Source organism: Emys orbicularis, chromosome 1 (genome assembly GCF_028017835.1).
Source record: "Emys orbicularis isolate rEmyOrb1 chromosome 1, rEmyOrb1.hap1, whole genome shotgun sequence".
In the NCBI taxonomy this organism is placed as follows: Eukaryota; Metazoa; Chordata; order Testudines; family Emydidae; genus Emys; species Emys orbicularis.
Window position 1 is genome coordinate 341,088,026 of NC_088683.1, and position 25,641 is coordinate 341,113,666.

At 44.0% G+C, this 25,641-nt stretch overlaps 1 protein-coding gene across 1 annotated transcript in view; it reads left to right on the forward strand.

Moving 5' to 3' along the window:
• MTMR2 (myotubularin related protein 2) overlaps positions 1-25,641 on the forward strand; it is a 77,779-nt gene that overhangs the window by 21,198 nt on the left and 30,940 nt on the right. Inside the window, exon 2 of the mRNA XM_065408797.1 lies at positions 3,124-3,229. Coding sequence (XP_065264869.1) covers positions 3,124-3,229 — 106 coding nt within the window. The remainder of the gene's footprint in view (positions 1-3,123; positions 3,230-25,641) is intronic.

A 25,641-nucleotide genomic window follows, 5' to 3' on the forward strand; every position in this document is an offset into this window, starting at 1 on the left:
CATGCATGGTGCTCCCTGCCTGAGCTGGGGCGCAGCCCACCTGTCCCAGGCGAGATGCAAGGGGGGACTGTACCTCTCCACAAGGCGAATGGTCCCTAGGTGTCTTCCATCCCTCCTGCAGCCCGATGCAGCAGCCGTGCTCTGGCTCTGCCTGTGCAGGTGAACGGGGTGCTGGCCACGCTCCTCCCTCTCTCTCCCCTGCATGGGGCAGAGGCAGCAGGCGGGCGAGATTGGGAAAGGGCTGGGATGCTCCCAGCTCCTTCAGCAGCTGCCCCGACCGTCCGCGGCTCACAGCGCGGGCTGACTCGGACGCTCATCCTGCTCCAGCCCCACATGCTGGGCAGCCACCAGCCCGTGCCAGGAACCTGGCTGCCCACAGGGGAGCTGTATGTATTAACTTTTAGGCACCCCTAAAATGCTGGTGCCCCATGGCACATGCCTACTGTACCTAATTGGAAATCCGGCCCTGATAGGCAATTTGCCATGTTCCAGCCTAAACGCAACTTCTGAATGGGCCCAAGCAGAGTGCCGTACAGTGGTCTAATCTCAGGGTGGCAAAGGCTTTGAGACGCTGGAGCGACGACGACACAGAGAGGTTAAATAATTTGTCCAAATCACACATAACGTCTGTGGCAGACCTAAGAACAGATCTCAGTTCTTCTCATTCCTGGTCTGTGTGTTAGCTGCAAAACTATCTTTCCCTTCAAGGAGTATTAGGCCACATGGCTTCAGGTTTTTTTTTTTTTGCCACATAGGAGAACTCCAGGTTAGCTAAACCACTGAAGGTAATAAATGTGGTGTGTAAAGGGACATCAGGTTAATTAGTTTGCTCAGCGAAGCCATGTCAACCCAAACCTGACTGATACTGATAGGAGGAAGAATGCCATAAGCTAACTGAGTTTAAGTTCTTTGTTAAGTCAGTGTTTGTTCCTTAGCTTCATTTCAGTTCAGTATTAATGACTGATGAGGAGAATAGAGGCACTGAGCCAAACACATGCAACCTACGTATACTCTTCAGAGCTGCCTAATCCAGCTATGTCATACGTGTTGTTTGCTGTGTATGCAGGGTAGGTTTTTCAAAAGTGCTCTGCTGTCACTGATGTTAGGCCAATGATAGATTGCCACTTCTGAAAATTTTGCTTAGAATGTGCAAACATTTACCTGCATTAAAAACCATTTGGGACTAAGCATGATCAACAAATACAAAATGCTCTTACAATCTCAACTGAATGTCCACTGCCTTGTCCCTTAGGTAGTCATTTCTCCCTGTGCAAAATGAGCCTAAAACTCTACCAGCCAGATTTGGTAGCATTTTACTTACACTTTGCATCAGTGGACACAAAATGCAAGGCAGTGGAGAATCTGGCCCCTACCATATAGGTCTGGACTCAAATGCAAGGAACTGAAGAAAGGAGAACTGGAAGTGATATTAATGATGGGGACTTTTGCATATAAGTGACACTTTATGGGATGACTCCCATAACTGAAATGTTGATGCTGATGGGGAGGAGTCTGTATAGGTGGTGGGAGAGGAGAGTTAGAAGAGGTGGCATTGTGTGCCCAAGGTGCGTACAGTGCCAGTGAGCTGATGTCTGTCTAAAGACCTGATCCTGTGAACCTTTACTCAGGATTTGTCCACACACAAAGTCGCACCAGATGAACTAAAGGTCTGATTATTTTTTTAAGCCAAATTAGTTAAACCTTTGTAAATCCCTGGAAGGCGCAAGCCAAACGGATATAAACCAGGCTTAAACTGATTTAAGAGGGTCGATCAAGGGGTTTACACTGGTTTAACTAAACTGGTATAAGCCAATCAGTGCACGCTGTGTAGACAAGGCCTTGCACAAGTAAGGCCATGCCTACGTGAGGGAGTGTTGTGGGATTGGGCTTTACATTATTTTTTTTCCAGGACTTTGCTTCATTTACTGTCTGTGAAGCACTGGATATACAAGTGGTTCTATGATGACATCCAAAATACAGCATTGCCTTAGTGTATATTAATTCCCAGAACTAAGTAGTTTGGAAATGAAGAGATTGGCAGTCCAATGGTGTACAGTAAATAAACCACATTGAATTGTGTCTTAAATTCTTATTTTAAATAATTTATTCTTGAGTCCATTTCTGAAACTTCAAATGAAAATAATTATTCATCACCTGGTGGTAGGATAAAAAGTTACCATTGCATTTTTATCCTTGTAGCCAAAGTGTTTACTCCTAGCCAGAGCCACATTTGCTGTAGTAATCCCTCGCTTTTTTTTTAAATGTCACCAGTGTAGGATTTCCCCAGACTTGAAAGCAGGGAAATTGAATGTTTTTTGTAATTTGATATTTGTTTTACCAGTGAAAGAGTCAAGTAGCAGGGGGAAAAAAACAACCTGTGAGACAGGTCTCCAGACCTATCTGAAAGCCTACACCTAGATGTTTCCAGCATGGGATGTCACGTGCTCAACTAATACAACAGTTGATGGTGACATTAAGGCTGGACTTTGGCCCTTGGCCGAAGCTAGGCTTGACCCCTGCAAGCTGTGTGTGCAAGTTCTTTCTCCCTACACAGAGCCCCGCTGAAGTCAGTGGGGCTCCATGTGGACACAAGGTTCCACCCATACGGAGTTCATTGCTGCATTGGGACCTTTTGCTACAGTTGCACAGCATTTCAGGAGTGTTAATGCTAGGTGTAAGCTGTTAAGGTTATAGGGAACGTTGCAGCGTGAATATACAGTGCAACAGTACTAATTTTATTTATGCACAGCTATACTGGAGGGGCAATATAGAAAAACAGGATGATGCCATGATGTTATAGTTTGTCAAATAGTGCTACATGTCACCAGGGATGTACGAGGATCTAGGGGAAGAGCCTGTTGTAGTGCATGAGAGTTACACTAAAACCCAAAGGGACAAAGTTACAATTGATGGAAGAAACTTTTCGTTTGTTCTGCTTTCATTTTCCCTGCTTCCATGGTAAATCTGTGGTCAGGCCGGGGGTGTCTTGCACTCAGGATCCTGCCTGGTTTTTATCCCATAGTAACACAGTAACCTCTCTTATATAAATGTTTGAAATTGAGGCTTTTCGCTTTAGTTAGACTCAGATATGCACAAGTCTGACGTGTATTTGTCTCTTTGTAGTGCTTCCACCTCTCACTCGGACCAGTCAGTGCATACAAAATCTGCTTCGGTTGTGTCATCGGATTCTGTCTCCACCTCCACAGACAACTTTTCTCCAGATTTGAGGGTATGTATTCCCTTTTTTGAGGCTACAGTGAGATCCCAAGTACATTGTTTGGTGGTGGCGTAAGACTTCAGCCTCCAGATTAACAGCACAGTTTATTTAGCAGGAGCTGGGGAGGGACACAGAACCCAACAGCTGACATAGGAGTTAGTTTGATCTCTACACCATTGCTTCCTTTGTTACTGAAAAAAGAGTCTTGTAAGTGGTCCCACATTTGGGACCAGACTTTCAAAAGAGTTCAGCTTCCAAGAGTTCAGCCCACCTAAATAAGGGCCGGATTCAGCACCCAGCTGCTCTCACAGCACCTTATTTTGGTGCCTAGATGGAAGCTGATCCTCTGAAAATCTGGCCCTGTTTGTGAGCATTGAACTCTTGAAATATCTGGCTCTTAACATCTGTCTTAAAATAGTTTGCACTGGAATGATCACTGACAAATACTAGCTGGTACTCCCAGTAATATAGACTTCTCCTCCAATAAAGACCTCTTAAATCAAAATGTCAAACTTGGGTACCTAGAGCCAGGCAACTAAATCCATAACTGGACACCTAAATACATGGTCTGATGGCCAGGATGCTGAAATGTACCTGCTGTTCATACTGAAGCCAGTGGGATTTGTGGGAGTATCCAGACCAGTGAGGGGCTGTGTCACCACTTGCCCTGCAACTTGGGGTGCCTCACAATGCTTTGCAGCTGTAGCTCCCACCTGGGCCGCTCACAAACAGCCTGCCAGCATGCAGGTCACACCCCGAGTGTGTATATGTCTACAGCTCTGGTCCAGCAACTCTGACCCCAGCAGCCTGACAGCAAACACCAGCCACACTCTGGCTTCCACCAGCCTTGGTAATTAATTACAGGGTGATCCAAACATACTCCCAGTCTCAAATTTCCCCCCAAATCTGTGTGTTCTGCACTGTCCAGCCTTCTCCTGGACAACCCAGACGTATTAGGTCCATTGCCTCTCTACGGGGATCAACATACAACAGTTTGCTACCTTAAATGAAATTATGCAAACATTTCACAACACTGGATTAATTTTAATGAAACAATAAAACAAATGCATTTAACGACAAGGAGATATGTTTTAATTGAGTAAAAATATAAGCCATAAAGTCAGAAATGGTTACAAGAGAAATAAAGATAAAATGCTTCCTAGTACTAAACTTAACAAATTAGATTTTGTTCAAGGTGAAGTCCCTTACCACGTTTTTCCATTAACATTGCTGACCCAACTCTCAGGCCAAGATCTGCTCCCAAAGTCCAACGGCTGTTTCTTTTGTCATCTTAGGTGAAAAAGAGAGATGGATAGGGAGAGAGAACTTGGTGTGTTTTTGCTCCTCACTTTTAAAGTTCAGTCACACTTTGAAATGCATTTTCCTGAGGGTTACCTTACCCCTAGTTAAAGTTCATTCCAAGGGTAAAGAAGGCGACGGTGAAAGAGGACGCACACTCTTTCTTCTCACCTCTGTTTGCTGAAAAGCAGATCTTTCTTGTCTCCTGTCTTCCCCCTCTTGATATCTGAGGACCCTGTTCACAACTTATATGTAAACTGAGGTAAACACACATTTCTGTGTTTTAGACTGGCTGGACCAGTCCTAATTGGGGCTACGTGGGTTTGAACCTGTGCTACCAACATTATTCAGGGGGAATTCCTGACTTTACATATAATGTTGCTACACACATTTCATCATGGTATTATTGACCAGTGAGTTATTAGTTTTCAAATGATGCCTCACAAGGCATATTTTGTAAAAGATTATTGCAATGGGTGCTCAGCACTTTTGAAAATCAGACCATTTATTTCGGTACTTAAAATTGGTTACACATTTGTTTAAAGTGTGTACTGGTTTGAGATAGATTTTCATGTACCTATAATGGGGGATATTAGTAGAACCATTAATAGCTTTCAAAGTGTGGCCACTACTTTGTAGTTAAGTTAATATCATTTTCATTATTTTTAGTATTTATTATTTATATGACAATAGCATCCTGATGCCTCAGTCAAGATCATGGGCCCATTGTGTGAGATGCTCTGAGAACCTGTATGAAGACATGGTCTCTGCCCAAAGAAGAGCTTAAAGTATTGCCAAAAGTATTTAAAAAAAATCATGCATCTTCCTTAAAAACCATGGGATTTTTAAAAAATAGGGATTCACTTATTTTCCTTCTAGTTTCTTTTCTATTCAGCGTTCATGTTCTCAAGCTTGTCTGCAAATATAAGGTCTAGAAACTTCTTTTTTTTTTTAAATGAAAGCTGAGATTCTCATAATCAACAAAACTCCAGGAACTGGGGCTATAAAACAAACACCATATGCTCACAATAAAATTGTAAGAGTTGGCAAAAGCAATTTAGGCCTTTTTCGTTTTTATACTGTGGCTTGTGTTAAGTTTAGTCTCAGTGCTGTTTTGGCGAGTGTAATTTTTTCCACGACTGGTATCTTTCCACCGCTAACAGAAAATCCCCTAGTTTTACTATTACAAGGACTTGATTGTTTCCATTTGAAGAAGGTACTTGACTCTTTGAGGCTTCTCAGCCATTTGTACTTAAACATTAGGCTGCTGTTTGAAAATTAAACATATGTTCCTATTTTCTGATGATAATTTTCATGTCTTTAGTATCTTCCATCTGAGGATCCCCATCTGCAACACAAACACTCATGAATTCATCCTCACAACAACCTGATGAGGCAGATAAATATGTAAATCTATAGCTTCCCCCACTGCAAAATAGGGATGTTGAAATAAGGAAGTTAAGTGATTTATTCATTTTCAGAACTGGGACCAGATCACAAGACATTCTGATTCCTTGTCTCATTGCTTAGACGATGCCTAAGATTGGAAGCTCCGTTACAACTTTAACTGCAATTATATCAAATTCTTATTCATTCCCTCAATTAGACCATGCAACTCCCACCTAAATTAACCAATGTTTGATTTGTATGTGTGCATGCCGGTGTGTGTGTATGTGTATGTATGTATTGTGATGTTGCACTCTATATGATTTTATGAAAATATGCTAATAAGTGTAAATATAATGTAACTGGAATATGCTTCATGCAAAAGGTTTCTTGTAAGGTATTATTACAAAGCTTATAATCTACTGAGTGTGGTCATCCTATTTGTATGAATGTATCACTCTTGTATCTGAAACGAGAAATATGAAATATAACTCTGAGGTCCTATTGTAGTTCTGCAAAGTGTAGGCCATTAATGGTGATTTGGAATCTAGATGGCTTCCATCAATGAGGACAATTGACTGTGGATGGCTCTGTTTGCTTGCAGGTCTTCCTGTGAGTCAGGCTGGGAGGAATGAGGGTTTGAAGTCTTACAGTGACATGTGATCATGTCACCTGAACTGGAATCCATCTTTAACCTGGTGCTTTTCCATTTAGAAGGAGGGGTGGGAACCCAGAGAGGGACAAAGGAGTCCCGCCTTGTGCAAAAGATATATAAGGGGGTGGAACAGAACAAAGGGGGTTGCAGTCATGAGAAATCCCCTAGCTACCACCTGAGCTGGAACAAGGGCTGTACCAGGGGAAAGGATTGTGCCCAGACTAGGAAGGCGTCCAGTCTGTGTTAGAAGCTTATTAAAACATCTCGGAGGGTGAGATTTTCATCTGTAATTACTTTCTTACTGTATTAGGCTTAGACTTGCGTGTTTTATTTTATTTTGCTTGGTAATTCACTTTGTTCTGTCTGTTATTACTTTAAACCACTTAAATCCTACTTTTTGTATTTAATAAAATCACTTTTTACTTATTAATTAACCCAGAGTATGTATTAATGCCGGGGGGGGGGGGGGGGATGGGACAGCTGTGCATATCTCTCTATCAGTGTTATAGAGGGCGAACAATTTATGAGTTTATCCTGTATAAGCTTTATACAGAGTAAAATGGATTTATTTGAGGTTTGGACCGCATTGGGAGCTGGGCATCTGAGTATTGGAGACAGGAACACTTCTTAAGCTGTTTTCAGTTAAGCCTGCAGCTTTTGGGGGACATTGTTCAGACCTGGGTCTGTGTTTGTAGCAGGCTAGCATGTCTGGCCTAAACCAGGCAGGGCACTGAAGTCCTAAGCTGGCAGGAAGAATGGGTTCAGCGGTAGTCTCGACGGCAGTCCCAAAGGGGGTTTCTGTGATCCAACCCGTCACATGTATGTATGTATGGATGGATGTATTCATTCATTCTTGGGCTAAAACTACACAGATGATTGAGAGATGAGTGGAAAAAGCAGTAATGGACATGAAAAAGAAATTTCTATTGGACCTCTTTTCCTCAACTGAAAGAATTCTCTTTAAATGGTTACTCTACTTTTCTGTCCTCATGCCCAAGTTTAATGGAGATCAGCAAGTACTGTTGCCATTGAAAATGCTGTAAACACCTACTGTTATCTTGGAGATTATCTTCCACAAATGGAAAATCAAGCCGTACTTAACAGATTACTAAATACTGCTCTTTTAGGATCCAATCCTTTAAAGTGCCTGGTGTTTTTACCTTCCATTCACTGAATTGGATGCTGAGGTCACTCAGCACCTTAGAGAAGGGGGCCCATCAGTGGTACCGCTTTAACGAAGCCCATGTCATGAAAGGAGGAATTATCAGTAAGTTTACTAAACAGCCAATTTTATTTTCATTAATACCACTTTTGATCCCTTGTCTTTTGATTGCACCAGAGAATATATTTTGCCAATATTTCCCTCTTGAGCAATTATCATGATGGAAGGAATTCTGCATCTGTGTCTAAATCTGAGATTGTGAAATCTGGTTTGTATGCTGGTACTTTTCCATCTCTTGGACCTTGCTAGCTGACCTTTTGATTTCCAGCTTCTCTTCTTACCAGAAGTGGTGTGGTGTTACCTTATTTTAGTGACAACATTGGCAGCTGTCTTGGCATATATGTCCTCTCAAGTTCCATACATCTGTAGGTTTTTTTGGTTTCTCTTTATTTTTTGCTGCCCACAAAAAAGACGGAAGAGTTTGCTCAATGGCTCATTTAATTAAATCAGAACCAGAGGGCAAAGGGGTTAAATATGCCACCCCTCTTAGGTTTTTGGCCAGTAAGAGTGAGCATATTTTCAAAGAACCCAGCCTTGTTCTAGATTTTCTTTTTTTCTTTAGTGCATAGTGGTTTCTGCTGCAATAGCTAGTACTTAACTGCATGCTTTTGTGTTTCTATAAAAAAATAAATAGATTCTCCCCTCCCCCCATAAAATGCAACATTAGGGATGGGTATTTAAACACACACATTCAAAAATAAGGTCACCATGGCAGCATCACCTCAGCTACATTATATACACTTCAGCCAAAATGTACAGACTTTTTTAGAAGTATGGAGGGGGGGGGGGGGAGATGGCTTTTAAAATCTAAATAATCTTTACAATCCTCACACTATATCACACGCACACAATCCTCACACTATATCACACGCACACTCCAATTCCTAATTTCCCCCAAATGCCACTTCCCCTACTGTAGCCCAAGGGCAGGGAGTAAGAGAGTTAGGCTTGCCTACACTACAGAGTTTTTGTCGACAAAAGTCAGCTGTCATCGACAAAACAGTAGAGGTGTACACATTACAATGCTCCTCCTGCCAACAAACTTTCTCACTTTGCCGACAAAGTAAAACCACCTTAATGAGAGGCATAGAGCTTTTTGCAGCAAAGTTACATTGACAAAGTGTCAGTGTAGACACTGGTTGGTTATGTTGCTGTAAATGGCCTCCAGGAGGCGTCCCACAATGCCCATCCTGACTGCTCTGGTCAGCAATTTGAACTCCGCTGCCCTGCACCCAGCTACACAGGCTTCTGTCCCTCCCCCTTTAAAAGCCCGGGAATTTTTAAAATTCCACTTCCTGCTTGCTCAGTGTGGACAGCTCACATCGCATCTTCCCAGCTGACCATGGCCGATCCACGAAGCAAACACTCTCCCGCTTAGAGCACACCTGAGTTGTTGGATCTGCTGATACTGTGGGGAGAAGAGGCTGTGCAGCCCCAGCTCTGCTCCAGCCATAGGAACTTAGGTACCTATGGTCAGATTTCTCCTGGCATGTTGGATAAGGGCTACAAACGAGACACACATCGGTGCCCTGTGAAGATAAAGGAGCTGAGGCAGGCGCACTGTTAGGATATCGATATTCAGGCCTGTCTGCAAAGGCCTATACTTTAAGAATTTAGGTGTATTCTTATCACTTAGCTAGTTATAGAGGTATAAAAGAAAGAATCAAAATCACTGTCTGTGGTGTAAGGGCCTTCTCTTACTGTGACAGTCTGAGGCCCTGTTCTTAGGCTAAGCCGTTGGCTAAGCAGCAGAGGCAGCCATAAGCTGGGAAGTGTATGGTCACATCCTCACATTCCAAACTAGTCACATGGAAATAAGGTGCTATTGGGCTGTTAGGAATACAATCATGTCCTGATATTCCTATCACCTCCAGAGAAAGGGAAGAGCCTAGAAGATGTAAAAGGAAACTTAGTTTGATAGCATCCTGTCTGGCAAGAACTCACTTATCAATAGCTGGGATGTGAAATCCTCATTTCTGTATTGTTCTATCACTGTAGTCTCCACTTCCCTATTGTTTGTCTGTATAATCTCTGTCTGGTTCTGTGATTGTTTCTGTCGGCTGTATAATTAATTTTGTTGGGTGTAAACCAATTAAGGTGGTGGAATATAATTGGTTAAATAATCATGTTACAATATGTTAGGATTGGTTAGTTAAATTTCAGTAACATGATTGGTTAAGGTATAGCTAAGCAGAACTCAAGTTTTACTATATAGTCTGCAGTCAATCAGGAAGTAAGGGGGGGGGAATGGGAACAGGGAATGGGGGTGGGGGAATTGGAATCATGTTTCACTAAGTGGGGGGGAGAATGGGAATAGGGAGTGGGAACAGGGACACAGGCAAGGCTCCATGGTGTCAGAGCTGGGAAGGGGAACACTGAGGAAGGAAACTGGAATCATGCTTGCTGGAAGTTCACCCCAATAAACATCGAATTGTTTGCACCTTCCGACTTCGGGTATTGTTGCTCTCTGTTCATGCGAGAAGGACCAGGGAAGTGAGAGGATGAAGGAATAAGCCCCCTAACACCTACCAGAAGGCAAGGGAGTCAAACCGTTGATCTGGTGCTGTGGCGAAGACCTGCTGCTTCTATAAGGAGCTGGACACCATCCTCAGTGGCAAGCCCACCTCTGCCGCCAAGAGCCCTCTGAATACTTCGGCAGGGCTGGAGACCGCGGACAGTGGACTCAACCCCGAGGACAAAGTTGTGGATGAGAAGGTTGAGTTGGAGGATGATATGGAGCACACGGCAGGGTCGTCTGGTGGTGCAGTGAGTCAGGACCTTTTTTTCCCACTCTGGAGGGGTCCAGTCAGTCCCAGCAGTCCGTCTCTGGTGCACATGAGGCAGGAGAGGAGAGTCTGGTAAGTGATCTTTTGATGCTGCTCGGTTACATGAGGTAGAGCTGTCCTTTGCTCTATATATTCTAGAAGAGGGTGAAGGGATAGGAATGTACAAGACTAGCTGTGTTTGTGTGCTTCACATTCCCCTGTGCAGCTAAGCAGTGTGGTGGAACAGTGTGTTAATGCACACTGAGATTTCATGGGAATCTTCCAGAGAGATCTCTAGGAAACTTTCCTGGAGGTACTCGCCAATCTTCTTCTGGAGGTTCCTTGGCAGAGCTTCCTTGTTCCTTCCCCACATTGTAGAAAACTTTCCCATGCCATTCGGCAATCACTTGTGCAGGGACCAAAGCGGCACACAGGCGAGCGGCATAGGGACCTTGTCTGATGCCACATGCATGCAAGAGATGCACCCTTGCATCCTTGCTTACCCTCAGGAGTTACATATCAGCTTCAATGACCCCTGCCTGTGGAAAATGGTGTCAGAATTTACAATATTGTCCCTCGTCGCCTGCAGTGATCCCCTTAAAAAAACACCGAGATCCTTTGCCCCATCTTCAGTGCTCTCCGCTCCCCCCGGGCTGAACTCACCATGTTCAGGATGTTCGCCGAGCTGTGTGCTTGCCAATGGACAGTGAGAAACTGATTCATATTTTTAAAAAAGGTGCATTTTACTATAATGATTCGATGCTGTGCGTGCACTAACAATCATGCTTCTGTTTATTGTTTCTTGTACTTCTGCAGATGTGGCCTTCATAGGAACCCTACACACCAGCGGAGCACCTCTGCCAGTTAAGGAAGAGACCAAGGAGGAGCAAGGAGGACATGTTTCGAGAGGTGCTCCAATCCTCAGAGGCCAAAAAACTGGAACGCGGGGCGTAGAGAGAAACTTTAAAAGAAAATGATAGAATAGTACAGAAAGGAGGAGCAAACTGAGATGTTGAAGTCTCTAATCAAGCTGCAGGCTGAATTCATGCGTGCTCACGCCCTCCCTCCCCCTGCAGCTGATACAGAACTACTTTCCATGTCATCCCCAAACTCCTCCCACACATTCCTTGCAACATCGCAGCCTGTCTCAGTACCCTGTTCACTCTACTCCTTTGGACAGATTCCAGAATGATAGCTGGACTTACATGCAGCTATAAGAGCCCACACTGCCCTTCATTGTTATCTCCCTTCCCACCAAGCCTTTTGTGTGTGTTGTTAATTGGTATTTAATAAAAACATACTCTCTGAAAGATAACCAATCTTTGTCTCCTGCACACGGTAGTTGCTGCTGGAATTGATACACAATGGCAATTTGATCATTTGCTGAGTACAAATCCTGGTCAGGAATCAACATTTTCATGCAAGGCAGCAAGTTAACAAATCATGGCAGAGTGCTGTATAGAAAGACCCGTTACTGGAGCTCATTGTCAAAATGGTGCCTCAAAGCCTCCCTAATTCGAATAGCCCCCCATTGTGCCCCTCTAATAGCTCTGGTGTCTGGCTGCTCAAAATCAGCCACCAGGTGATCTACCTCCGTGCTCTACCCCGGGGCAACTTTTCACCCCTAGCCTCACAAATATTATGGCGTGCACAGCAGGCTGCTATGACCATGGGAATATTTTCCTCATTTAGATCTAACCTGTTGTAAAGGCAGTGCCACCGTGTTTTTAATCTGCCAAAGGCACATTCTACGGTCATCCGGTACCTGCTCAGCCTATTGTTGAAGTGCTCCTTGCTGCTGTCCACGTTCCCCATGTAAGGCTTCACGAGCCATGGGAGTAAGGGGGACGCTGGGTCTCCCAGGATCACTATGGGCATTTCAACATCCCCCACTGGAATCTTCTGGTCTGGAAACAAACCCTCTGCTTGCAGCTTTTCATACAGGCCAGCGTTCCTGAAGATGCGTATGTCATGCACCTTCCTGGACCACCCCGCGTTGATGTCAATGAAACAGCCACAGTGATCTGCAATACCATAGAGAAGTATCCCTTTCTATTGATGTACTCGGTCACAAGATGGTCCAGGGCTAAAATTGGAATATGCATCCCATCTATCGCCTCACCACAATTAGGGAATACCATGCTGCAAAGCCATCCACCATTTCACACACATTGCCAAGAGTCACAGTCCTTCGTGGCAGGATGTGATTAATGGCTCTGCACATTTGTGTTAACGCAGTCCGAACGGTGGACTTCCCAACTACAAATTGATTCGCGACTGACTGGTAGCAGTTTGGAGTTGCCAGCTTCCACACAGTGATTGCCATGCGCTCCTTCATTGAGAGAGCAGCTCTCATTTTGGTGTCTTTGCACCACAGTGCTGGGGCGAGCTCTGCACACAGTTCCAGGTGTCTTTCTGCATCTGAAAGTTCTGCAGTCACTGCTCATCATCCCAGACCTGCATAAAGATGCAATCCCACCACTCAGTGCATGTTTCTGTAGTCCAAAAGCGATGGTCCACCATGTGCAGCTGCTCTGAATGCCAAAAGTAACCTGGTGTTGTTTCTTTCCCTGGCACACCTCTGATTCCTGTTCAGATTGGGTGCTCATGATATACTGCATGGCCAGTCATGATGCATTCATAAGAGTGACAACAACAGAGGAGAGCAGTGGGACAGACATGGTGGGCACTCAGTAAACGGGTCATTGAAAAATGCTGTGAAATGCAGTTGGAAGCCCATGGAAAGTTGGGACGGAAAAAACTGCATCATGGGACATTGAACGCACGCTTCTGATACACTGCGACCCACTTCACTTTCCCACAATTCCTAGCTGCAGAAACTCACTGTGGCAAGTAGCACAGTGGATAGGTACCCACAGTGCACTGCTCTCTTTGTCAATGCTAGAGCACCAACTGTGGACGCGCTCTGCTGACAGGTGGAGTGTTGTGTGAACATGCACAAGCAATGTAATTATACTGGTTTTTGATTGTCGGCGTAACTTGCGTCGACAAAACTGTAGTGTAGACAAGGCATTAGAAGCCACAGATACCAATCTCTGTACACCTTTAAAACTGGTGAAAATGCTCTGGAAACGTATAATAGGTGCTTCTTCCCTGTTCAGGATGGGGAGTGGGGCTCAGTCCTTCCCACAGCAGGAAGGTTGGGTAGGACATTCTGCATGGCTGTCTAGCCCCTGCTGTGCTAGCAGCTCTTGTCATTTCTGCCAACGAATGAGGACATGTTTCACAGTGGTCCCAAGTGCCCCAAGGGATGGTCCAGTTCAGGGGCTATCAAATGGCTCATGGAGTCTATTACTTTAGTTACTTTAGATACAGAGTGTTCACATAGACATTAGGAAGGTCCATCTCAATCACTGGCTCCAAATGGAACAGAAGTAGCTTTAGTAGTAAATAGGATGCCTCGATGTAGCTTTATAACTTGTCTTGAGTTCCCAAGATGTCAAGAGAAGTATACGCCATACCTTCTCGCTACAGCATTTACAGGACATTTCTTGTTACCGTTCCCGTTTCCCCTTTATGTTCTCAGTTTTTATAAGCAGCCTGAGTAGCACAGGACTATAGAACAAATAGTGCTAACCCTCCATTATTTGCCGATTTTTTTAGAATGATGAGCTACGAGAGATCAAAATATGAATGCAGCTATTTTTATTGCTTGAATCTGGGGTCTCCTAAAACAGAAAAGCTTCTGTTCATGGCTACTGATTTTTTTTCTATCTGTTATAAAAGGAAGAGTTTTTGTTGCTATTTTTACTTTAATAGATTTTTTTTTTTTTTTTTTGCTTTGCTTTGCTCTGATGTGCTTGGAGTCTCAGTTGCAGCCATCTTTATAATACACACACACAAGGCCCTTTTTTCCCTTTCCACGCCATGGACATATCTTCTGTGGAAGGTGAGAGGATGACCTCCATGGCATTATTCCCCCTCTGCTTTGCCTGACCACTTGACAGTCTCTTTGGGGGGGATTCCTGGTGCTTGGGCTCCATGCCCGGAGAGGAGACCATAAGGGTCGGGACTGTGGGAGAAGGGGAGACTGCTGCTCTCTGACATCATTCTCCCTTCTCATTGCACCCCACTAAAAAGATCTTATCGTTTTACTTGCGTGCCTTCCCCATCCGTGTTGTGGAACCACGTCCCAGCCTGATATTTCTCCATACGGCAGGTTCAGGGGGAAAACATGTAGCAGGGGAGTACCCAGTGTCATATCCTCTGAAGCCAAAGGGGGCCAGGTGGGGGTCAGAAGCACTGGTACATAGGAATTGCCATACTGGATCAAAATCAAAGCCCCATCTCATCTGGTATCTTGTCTCTGATAGCGGCCAGTGCCAGATGCTGTAAGCAATGGTTTTCAAACTTTTTGTATTGGTGACCCCTTTCACACTGCAAGCCTCTGAGTGTAACTCCCACCCCTTACAAATTAAAAATGGGGGAGGGTTAATTTAATGTAATGGGGGCTCGGAGCTGTCAGCCCCATGGAGTTGACAGCTCCTGATCCCCATGTAATCACCTTGCGACCCCCGGAGAGGTCACGACCCCCAGTTTGAGAACCCCTGTGTAGAGGAAGGTGTAAGGATGGGAGTAGATCACTACACAGTAAGCAGAGGAGGGGTAATCTGCTGCCATCCTTATCACCAATAGTTAGAGACTGACGTAAACCCTGAAGCAGCAGTTTTAATTTCCTTTCCACAAAATTTGTTATCCTTGATCATTCTGGATGTTCTTGATATCCACATAAATGCCCAGCCCCTTATGGAATCTTGTTAAGGTCTTAGCCTCCATGACTTTCTGTGGCGATGAGTTTAATCACACATTGTGTGTGGGGAAAAACGTATTTCCTTTAGTGGTTTTGAATTTCCCACCTTTTAATTTTACCAAGTGTCCCCTTGTGATTGTATTATGAGACAGAGAGAACAGAAGCTCCTGATCTCCATTTTCTATACCATTGAATATAGTTTTATCATGTCCCCTCTTATTCATCTCCTTTCTAAAGTAGACAATCCCAATCTTTTCAAACTGTGTTCATATGAGAATTTTTCCAGGCCCTTGATCATACTTGTCATCCTCTGAACCCGCTCTAGTGCTGCAATAGCCTTTTTGAGATGGGGTGACCAATGCTGCACACAGTATTCCGGATCAGGCTGCACTATTGACTTATATAAAGGCATTCGAAAATTATCTGTACCATTTTTTTTCACATCCTATCCTCTTCTTTGCTGTTTTGGCCACATCTGTTCACTGTCACACAAGCCAGAGTAGATGCACAGGGCTTCCACCTAGATGGTCCTGAGATCTGAAGAGAACTTGAGGGAGCCTAGATGGTCCTGAGATCTGAAGAGAACTTGAGGGAGCATCTTATTTATTTTCTATTCTGAAAATCTTCTGTCTCTGTGTGGAATCGCTTACATGGGAGACAATAGACACAAAATGCTTGGGGCCTGTGATGGTCTTATAAAGAGGGTGCCTTGTAGGAGCATTTAAAAAAAGCATCTTTCAGATTTTGAAGTGATTCTGTCAATCACTGAAAATGCACTTGTGGTGTGTAACTAAAGCATCACTGCTAGAATAAGCTGCTACATGGATCTATCACTCCTACCTCTGCTTGATCTCTTGCTCTGCGTATGAGTCAGCTCAATTCTAGAAGTTAAATCTCTGTGGCAATGGAAAAACACTCTATTGTAGCTTCAGCAAGGCAATTTGCACTAGTGCGTTCTGTGGGGAATTTTTAGCAGAATTGTAGGAGTCCACAGAGGGGAACACAAATCTTTTCTCTAGTGTCTCTGTGCCTGCAGACTTCCTCTGGGCAACAATTTAAGTGTAAGTGTGTGTGTGTGTGTGTGTGTGTGTGTGTGTGTGTGTGTGTGTGTGTGTGTGTGTGTGTGTGTGTGTCTTGGGGGTGAGGGGGCAAGAGAGGCTATTACTAGTGATTCCTACAGTGTGCGTTTTCAGTATTCTTAAGTCTTTGACGCATCTCATAATAACTTATATAAAGCTTTTTATAGTAAACATCTTGATACCTGGATCTAAGATTAAATCCACCCTTCACTGCAATTTACAGAATTTTTCACTTCATAAATCCAACATTAAGTAATATTTAGCTGCTACAATCAGCAGTATTAAGCTGCAGGCATTGTTGGATTGTCTCCTGACTAAAGAAGCTTAGAATCTGATGTAGGGAATGCACTTTTCCCCCCTGCCACATGTATTAGCATAAGCCATCAACCTGCTACCAGACAGGAACAGAATTAATTCAAAGCGAAAATCCCTTGGAAAACCCATAATGTTTTGTATAGTTAGGGTGAGATTTTAAAAGGCCCCAAAGTGACTTAGGAGCATAATGGGAATAATGCTCCTAAATCCCTTAGATGCTTTGGAAAATCCCCCTAACTGCTTACAATCATGTATTGTACATCTCACTAGTCATTTTGTAACTAGTGCTCTGTCATCCTTATGGGATACATTCTTAGAGATTGCCACCTCGACTTAGCTCTTCACTCATAGGAAAATGCCTGGTTTACTACATTCAAACTTTGGAGTAGTTCTTGGTAAAAGGATCGAATTCACTCCCAAGGTACCACCTGCAGGTAGAAAGCAGTCGATAAGGCGGCATGGAAATTGTCAGCAAACTCCTCTGAATAGTAGAATGTTTGACCTTAATCTCCATTAAGGCCTATGTGTTCCTTTATGGACTATAAAACTGGGAGGAGCAGAGCTGTTTTTTATGGGCAGGGAATAGGACCCATAACTATGTTGCTGGGAAGAGGAATTGTTTACTGGTAGTATAGCCAATATTAACCTCCCAATGAAACCTTATGAAGTAGGGGATTGCTCGCTGGAGCTATGCCGTCAGCGATGAAGGCTTGTCCGAAATACCGCCTTGGTCATTAGGCAAGGTGGACAGATTTAACGTGAACCCTGAAAATGATGGCTAACACAGGCTGCAGGGCAGCAGCTGCACCTAGCTACCTGAGGCGAAGGAAGTTGCTGAGAAAGACTCAACGGCTCGGGTCACACAACGTGAAGCCAGTACTGGTAGAAAAGAGGAAAAACAGGAAAAGAGTTGCGTTACTGCGCCTCTGTCTCATCCCAGTGGGGCGAAGTATTTGCCGGGATAATGGTTCGCTCTGGGTTTTTTTGGACCATGAATAACCTAGTACTCAGCACCAGAGTTAAAGCCCCTGCCTTACTTTCAACCGTAGATGCCTTGTTGGTGCCGTCTCCCCACAGTGCAAACGTGATGGGTTTGTGCCAAAGCCCCTCCAGGGATGTGCGTTCTCTGATGTCGGCAGGCACTGTGACAATGCATCCAATTGTATCTGGGATCTCCAATAGTCCACCAAAATTGCAACTTGGAATGTTGCAGCTCTTCACAGGCCTGGTCATCAGGTCACTGTCTCACGCGAAATGGACCGGCTTGGTATATCGATCGCCGGACTAACAGAAGCAAGACTGATAGATCACGGACGTCACAAGGTGGAAGATTCTTTACTTCTGTATTCTGGCAGCCCCAACCATCTATATGGGGTAGCACCACTGCTACAAGGTGAGGCCAAGTCCTCCCTGACAACCTGGATGCCTGTGTCTCCTCGTTTACTTACTGCACGTCTTAAACATCGGCATGGTTCCTCACTGTCATAGTAGTCTATGCGCCGACAGAGGAATCTGTTGACTCAGTTAAAGATCATTTCTACGATCAATTGGAACATTTAGTATGCACAGTCCCTCCACATGATAATCTCGTGATCCTGGATGACCTAAGTGCAGTTACTAGCTCCCTGCAAACTGGGTTTGAACAGGTCATTGGTCATTATTGTTCAGGCACACCCAATGATAACTCTCGCCACTTGCTTACATTCTGTGCCTCCCAGAATCTTTCCATTCTTGGGTCATGGTTCAAGTGGCAATGCATACACCAGATGTCATGGATCTCTCATGATGGTGTCACTCAGAAGGAGTTGGACCACATCATTACACGCAATAGGCGTCTCTTCGCCTCTTGTAGAGTATATCGTGGTGTGGAATGCGTGACGAACACAGATCACCATCTAGTGATCACCCGTATGGTGTTGATGCTCCAACGAGCACATAAGCCCTCTGCAACGATGAAGAAATTTGACATGGACACACTCCGTGTGCCAGTTTAGCCAACAGGTTTTGTACTAATGTCAGCAACAGATTCTCAGCTCTAACTAATTTGCCAGACGACGTGGAGGTTGCCTGGTCCCTTTTCACTTCTACCCTCAATCAATCTGCTGAGCAGACGATTGTCTATAGGCATCCAGCATGCTGACCATGGCTATCAGAGGAGGCCTTCCAGATAATTAAACTAAAGGCTGCAGCCCACAAACGTGGTGATAAGCGCATTCATAATCAGCTGAAGCGAAAATTTAACACCCTGGCACTCCGCGATCGCGAGGCATATTATAACCAAGTGGTGGATGATGTTGAATTTTGCTTAGCCAGAGGCGACTTGAAGCCAGCATTCTGTGCCATTCACAACCTCAGCAGTCAAGAGGTAGTCACTACAAACAGTATCCTGAATGACAGCCAAGGCCATCCATGTAAATCGGATGATGACATTCTCTCACGCTGGGTGGAACATTATCACAGTGTCTTGAACCATCCTCCAGCTGCAGCTTGTTCAGAGCTGGATGATCTGGCAGTCACTGCGGTTCTGGATCCAGACATTTGTACTGATGCACCAACATTGGGTGAAGTGAAGTGTGCCATCTCTAAACTGAAAAATGGATGCACAGCCAGTGCTGATGGCATCCCCTCAGAGCTGTTAAAATGTGCTATTGATCCTGTAGCAGAATCACTTCTGGCCATCTTTCGTTTGGTATGGAGAACTAGAACCCTGCCAACCGCCTGGAAGGACAGTATTGTGATCTCACTCTATAAGGTCAAGGGACCACACAGTGAATGTAAGAGCTACAGGCCGATCACCTTGCTCTCCTTTCCAGGGAAGGTGTTTGTGCATGTTTTGCTGGCACGCCCGGCGCCTTTGCTACATTGGAAGCGTCGTCCCCAACAGTCAGGCTTTACTAGGACAGGACCACATTAGATGCCATTTTGGTCCTTCGCTTGTTGTCAGAGATACATCGCAAGTTCAGGAAGCCCCTGCACTTAGCGTATATTGATCTTAAGGCTGCATTTGAGTCAGTAGACCATATTGCGTTATGGAAGGCCTTAAAGGGCATAGGTGTCCCTACCACTCTGCTGGACTTGATTAGAAAGCTTCATAATGGAACCACTGCCTGTGTTCGTCTGGGGAACTGGATGTCAGCGCGTATTAAATCAATATCTGGTGTTAGGTAGGGTTGCATTCTGGCCCCTGCACTCTTTTGTCGGGCAATGGATTTCATAATGCAGCATTCCATCAGGTCCATAGGCACTAAGATCGGTGATCTCTTGCTCGCAGACCTTGACTACGCTGATGACGTTGTTCTTTTAAAGGATATTACCTCACCTGCCTTTCCTCTTTAATGTAGGCAAGGCCTTTGGGAAGCAGCCAGTCACAGCAGTTGTTTTGTTTTTTCTCTTGCTCCTCTTTTTCTGCTTCCTAAATAGAAGATAAAGTTGGTCAAATGGGACGGGCATTCACAAATGTGATAAACTCTGCTCAATCAACCAGAGCATTGATTTTTACTTTTAATTTTATGTTACTTACCAGCTCATTCACAAAAGTTAAACTTATGTGCCGCAAACTGGAGCTTTGAACTTCATTAATGTGCATTTTTTAGGATTAGTTTATTTCTTTCATTGGGAGCTTTAACGGTTTAACCTATCACTCTAGGAATCTGTTTAACAAATGGAAAATAATTAAAAAGTGGATGCAGACAGGCCACTGCACTGTCGAAAGATATTGGATAGCCGTTGTTCATGAATAGAACAGTTGTCTCCGAAGACACCATTGGCGCTGAAGAAAGCTCTGTATTAAAAATCTTGAACTTGTTTGAATAGATATTTTCTGTGATATTCTGTGCCGGGGAGGCTGACATGTTGAGTAGGTGATGGCTTGCTCTAGGAGCCTATTGAGACAATTTTTGGAAGCACCAAGCCACATAAACTTGCAGAGAAACAGGAGACCATTCAGCTCCCATTTGGTGGCCCTCAACAATGAATTCCTTTGAATTTCTAACCCTCAGCTCACATTCACATGTCAGTTTGAAGGGCCGAGAAATTACTACAGCCCAAGAAATGACTGAAGTGCCCTGCACAGCTGGGACTGGGGGTGGGTGGGTAGGGAGGTTAGTCATGAAAAACAAAACAAAAATAAACCAGGAAAACACTGCCGTGAGACTTATGTTCCCCTCCACTGGAAACCATCTTCATTTCCTTGGTGGTCTTAGTTATTTAAAAAGAACCTAATCTTCTGGCCATAAACCTTTTTAAAGCTCTTCAAGCCAGTGGCAAGTAGGCAAGTGGATTTTTCAAGCCTTGTTATACTTACATGAAACATACAAGATGCAACGGCCGGTGAATTTTATTTAGTTTGCTTGCTTGCTTGTGTTTGTTCAAGGCTTGGAAAGCTATCACTGGAAGGCACTTGCATTGTACATTTTATCAGATGGTGGTTCTCCAGAATAGAGAAAGGCACAGCCTAATATTCTCTGGCTTAATTATAATTGGAATGGGAGTTTTGTTATCTTAAAGCAGGTTGAGAGACTGTCTTCAGCCTGATGTTCTGTTCTAAACTGAATGGAACGCTGTGAGATAATTCCTGTGGGCGGATTGGCTATTGTACAGAATGTTGGATCCCTTGGATGTACCATTTTGAAGTGATCCATATGCCTTTGGTGTTTTGTTCAATTCCCATTTTCACTTTGTAACAGCCAAAAGATTAAGACACAGGCATTTCCATGGGATTAATGACATGCTGGGCTGAATGGTTGTATTCAGCCCATCTGGTCATTAATCGCCAGAAAAGGCCCTACGGCTCAGTCCTGCAGTTGTCCTGCCATTATGCTCCATAGATAGTCTGGTCATGGTATCCCCAGTGATTCTAAAGTAATCAACAAAAGCCCGTTTATAATTTATTACATTTTCAGTAAGAAACATAGCACAAAAATCCTTCCAAAGTGCCGTTGAAATAGTCCTAAATGACAGCAGAAAATCTCTCCGAAGATGTATAATATTTACAGAGCACAGTGGGATTTATCTAGTAAACATAATTACTGTTTTATAGTTGATCTAATTTTGCATTAAGGAAACAAAAGCATCTTGCTAGCAAAATTCCAGAAAAACGATGCCCTCAAAATCTGCTCTGTCTCTGTAGGAAATGTTTTGATTAGTGGAGAAATTAATGCACCAGTGATCAATTATTTTGTTCTTAAATTAGCATCAAGGGCTTGATTCTGCAACCATTCGAGTGAGTGAAGAGCTCCCATTGACTTCAGTGGTGCAGAATTGGGCCTCCGTTATTTATTGTTGTGAATGCAAGGAGACTCCCACTTCCATTTCCCCCCCCTGAGATCCTTTAATACCCATTTTACAGTATCCTGGGCTAAGAATGGATTTTGGTACATACACCATGGTAATGTCTTACGGAGTTTCACTCAAACGATTAAATGCCATGGAAAAACTACACAAGGCAGTGGAGAACAGTAAATTCAGGAGGTGAGACTAACTTTGTGCAAAGGTAGCAGATCGATCAAGGAGGAAGATAGGGGAGGAGGCTGTGATACTCTCTTGGAGTGCCCAGAACTGTAAGCCCCTGTGTTACCCCCTGCCTCAGCAAGAGAGTTTTGCTGAAGTTTAAACTCTGTGTGTCAGCTCCCTGCCACACCAGTCTGTCCACTGCCCCAGCAAACTCCTTGAGACTCTATCAGTCTTAACCTTGTCTTGCAGGTAACGTTCGGTGAACCCCAGTTCCCGAGCACCCTGGAAGAGCATTCCTCTGCAGTCTCCAGCCCCATCATAGAAATTGCCAAGTCCGCTGACTCCAAAGACACATGCTACATGCCAGAGGATGCACACCTTACTTTAATGTAATAGCACTGAGATGGATTTATTATAAAACAAGAATAAGATTATTAATAAAGACCAGCAAATTAAGTGATACTAAGCAGAGAGAATAGAAACAGAAAATAGTTATATATAAAACATGCTTCCTAGTGTCTAAAATTTAACAGATTGGTCTCAGGCAATTTTGCACCTACAGTCATTTCTCAGCGTCCACAACCCACATGGTTGGGGGATCCTCCTGTCACAGATTCCAAGAGCGCAGCCCCTTTTGTCCCTTAAGTGATGGATAACAAAGGAGTCCCTTTCTTCCCAAAATCTTTGAAATGTATTCTTTGATGGGTAAATCCAGACAAAGTTTCTCTTCCCTGCTGCTTGTTCTTCGGGGTGCAGGTGCCCAGCCCCGCCTTCATCCTCTGGTCACTTTGCTTTCTCAATTAACTTGACCACTCTGTTTACCTTAGATGCAAATATATTTTCATTGTCCTTCGCTTGTAATCAAGCCATGCTATTTTCTTATCCGCCTGTCAGCTTGATCCATGTGGGCAGGTAAATCCACATTCCTTTGTTTAGGGAAGGCTTGTTCATCAGCTGTGTTCAAAACGTATTTCCAGCCCATATACACAACTCTCTGTATACAACCCATACATGCATCCTGCAGTGATATTTGTGACCAGTGTGTCACCTTACAAGACATTGTTTGGCTAGATAGCCTGACAACAGTGTGTTGGGTGTGCCCTTTGTCAATTGACATACGGGGGCTCTTAAGGTCACAGAGGCCTTAGACTCTATCAGGAGAATGTCTTTAGATACCTTGGTATAAGAGCATGTTGCTTTTTACATTCGGGGGGGAGGGGGGGGGTTAAAGAACATCACAGATGCAAAAAGAAAACTCTCTATTATTATGTACATTACGGTAGTGTCCAGAAAATTGGGGCCTTGTGTCACTAGGCACTGCACAGACACACAGTACGAGACAATCCCTGTCCTGACAGCTTACGATATAAGGCCCAGCTTACGATATAAGGCCCTGATTCAGGGAAGGATATTTATTTGGGAAAGAATTGAAGTATGCACTTATGCTCAGAAGAACTGCATTTTTTTCAAAAAAGTTTTGGATATAATATTCAGGAATATGTTTTCCTTTTATAACCCATTAAAGTAATCAATTAGATAAAGAGTTTACTGAGGGAGCTTAAAGGGTTACTGCCCTTTTGGTACTAGATTTTGAATCCATGGATGTTTTATCAGCAAATAAATTGTTAGCTGGAAGATTAATTTTTTTAATCCATTTTTAGCCCAGTCCCTTCTTTGCTCACCCCACCGCTCCCACACACATACTGTCTCAGCTGTCAGTGATGTGCCATTGGCCAATGTAAAATTGACAGGGAGCTCTGAAAAACGAATGGGTGAGAATTCAGACATTGGGAATGCAAAAGGGATTATTACTATTTATAATGTCTGTTCTGGTATGCTGAGGAGCCAACTGAGACTGGCAGCCACAGGGTGGGGGAAATGGGTATAATGTGTAAGCACAGTGAACAGAGCGATGGTTTGCAAATGCCGTGTTAGTGCCACCATTTTGGTCCTTTTTGGTGTGGTGGTGTTTAAAACCTTTTGGGGGGGGGGCCTTAGTGAGGAGGGGATTAGCTGGACGGGAAAACCAACAAAAAGGTCAAGTTTGGCTTTGTAAGAGGAGGCTGTTAATCCTGACCGTAATGTTGGCAGTAGCCATTAAATAGCCAGGGCCGGCTCTAGGCACCAGCATCCCAAGCATGTGCTTGGGGCGGCACTTTTCAAGGGGCGGCATTTTTTTTTTTTTTTTTGCTTCGGCGGCAGCACTCCGGCTTTTGTTTTTTGCTTGGGGCGGCAAAAAAACTGGAGCCGGCCCTGTAAATCGCAGTTTCATATGGGAACCTTTAACCTCCCCTTACGTTGCATAACACAAGGAGATGACTGTTGGAGTCAGGACCCAAGTGCACAGGCCAGATTAAACCATGTGACCTTGGGTTTCATTTCTTGATGGCTTACTGTGCAGATTTTGCTGCTCAGAAGTCAGGTAGAAACAACACAAAAAATAATTTCAGTAAATTATGTATATAAACAACTGAGATTTCCCCCCTTTGTCTCCTCCCAGTGCCAGCTTCCTAACTGCTTTCTGCCCCAATGCTTGGGGCAGGCTCTTCTTTTTCCTGTGTACTAAGCCCTCTTCCTTTTTCTCCAGCAATGTCCTGTTTAGAACCCACTTCTTTTGGGTGACCTCCTTACATGGGGCTCATTGCCAAGTCCTGGGGTTGTGAAGTGCTCTCCCCAGCTTCATGTTTGTTTTTGCTGGTATTACAGCCCATTACTGCTCACTCTTACTACTGGGCACTGTCCTGTTAATGTCAATGGGAGAATAGTAAGCACTGCCTCTGGTAGAAGTGTTTTTCATGCATGCTTAAATCTCTTGTGAGAAAATCCTGAAACATCCTTTTTTTCCTGTGTGTTATTTTCCAGAATGCAGGGAAGTTATTTTTCCTGAAGTTCTGCCATTGACTGATCCTACATGAAAGTTGACCACAGACTTGTGAGGTTCCAGAGCACAATTTCAGGCAGGCTTGTTGAATTGCCTTTGCAGGGATTTCCTGATCTCAAATAAAAACAGCTCTTTCTCTTTTCTGTTTGAACAAACAAACACAAGTCTTCCTCCTGCCTTATCCTGTCCCCCTGCTATGTGTGTCTCTCTCTCCTGTCAGTATAGCTGATATGCAGTGGTGTTGTAGCCATATCGGTCCCAGGATATTAGAGACACAAGGTGGGTCAGGTAATATCTTTTATTGGACCAACTTCTGTTGGTGAGAGAGACAAGCTTGCAGTTCTGAGGGTATATAAAAACAAAATGCAGTTCTTCTGAGGGTAGCCCATACTTCAGATATTTCCTGAATAAAGATACCCATAAGGAGTCATGCTTGTCTCTTTCACCAACAGAAGTTGGTCCAGTAAAAGATATTACCTCACCTACCTTGTCTCTATGTCAGTGGTTCTCAAACTTTTGTACTGGTGACCCCTTTCACATAGCAAGCCTCTGAGTGCAACCCCCCTAATAAATTAAAAACACATTTTAATATATTTAATA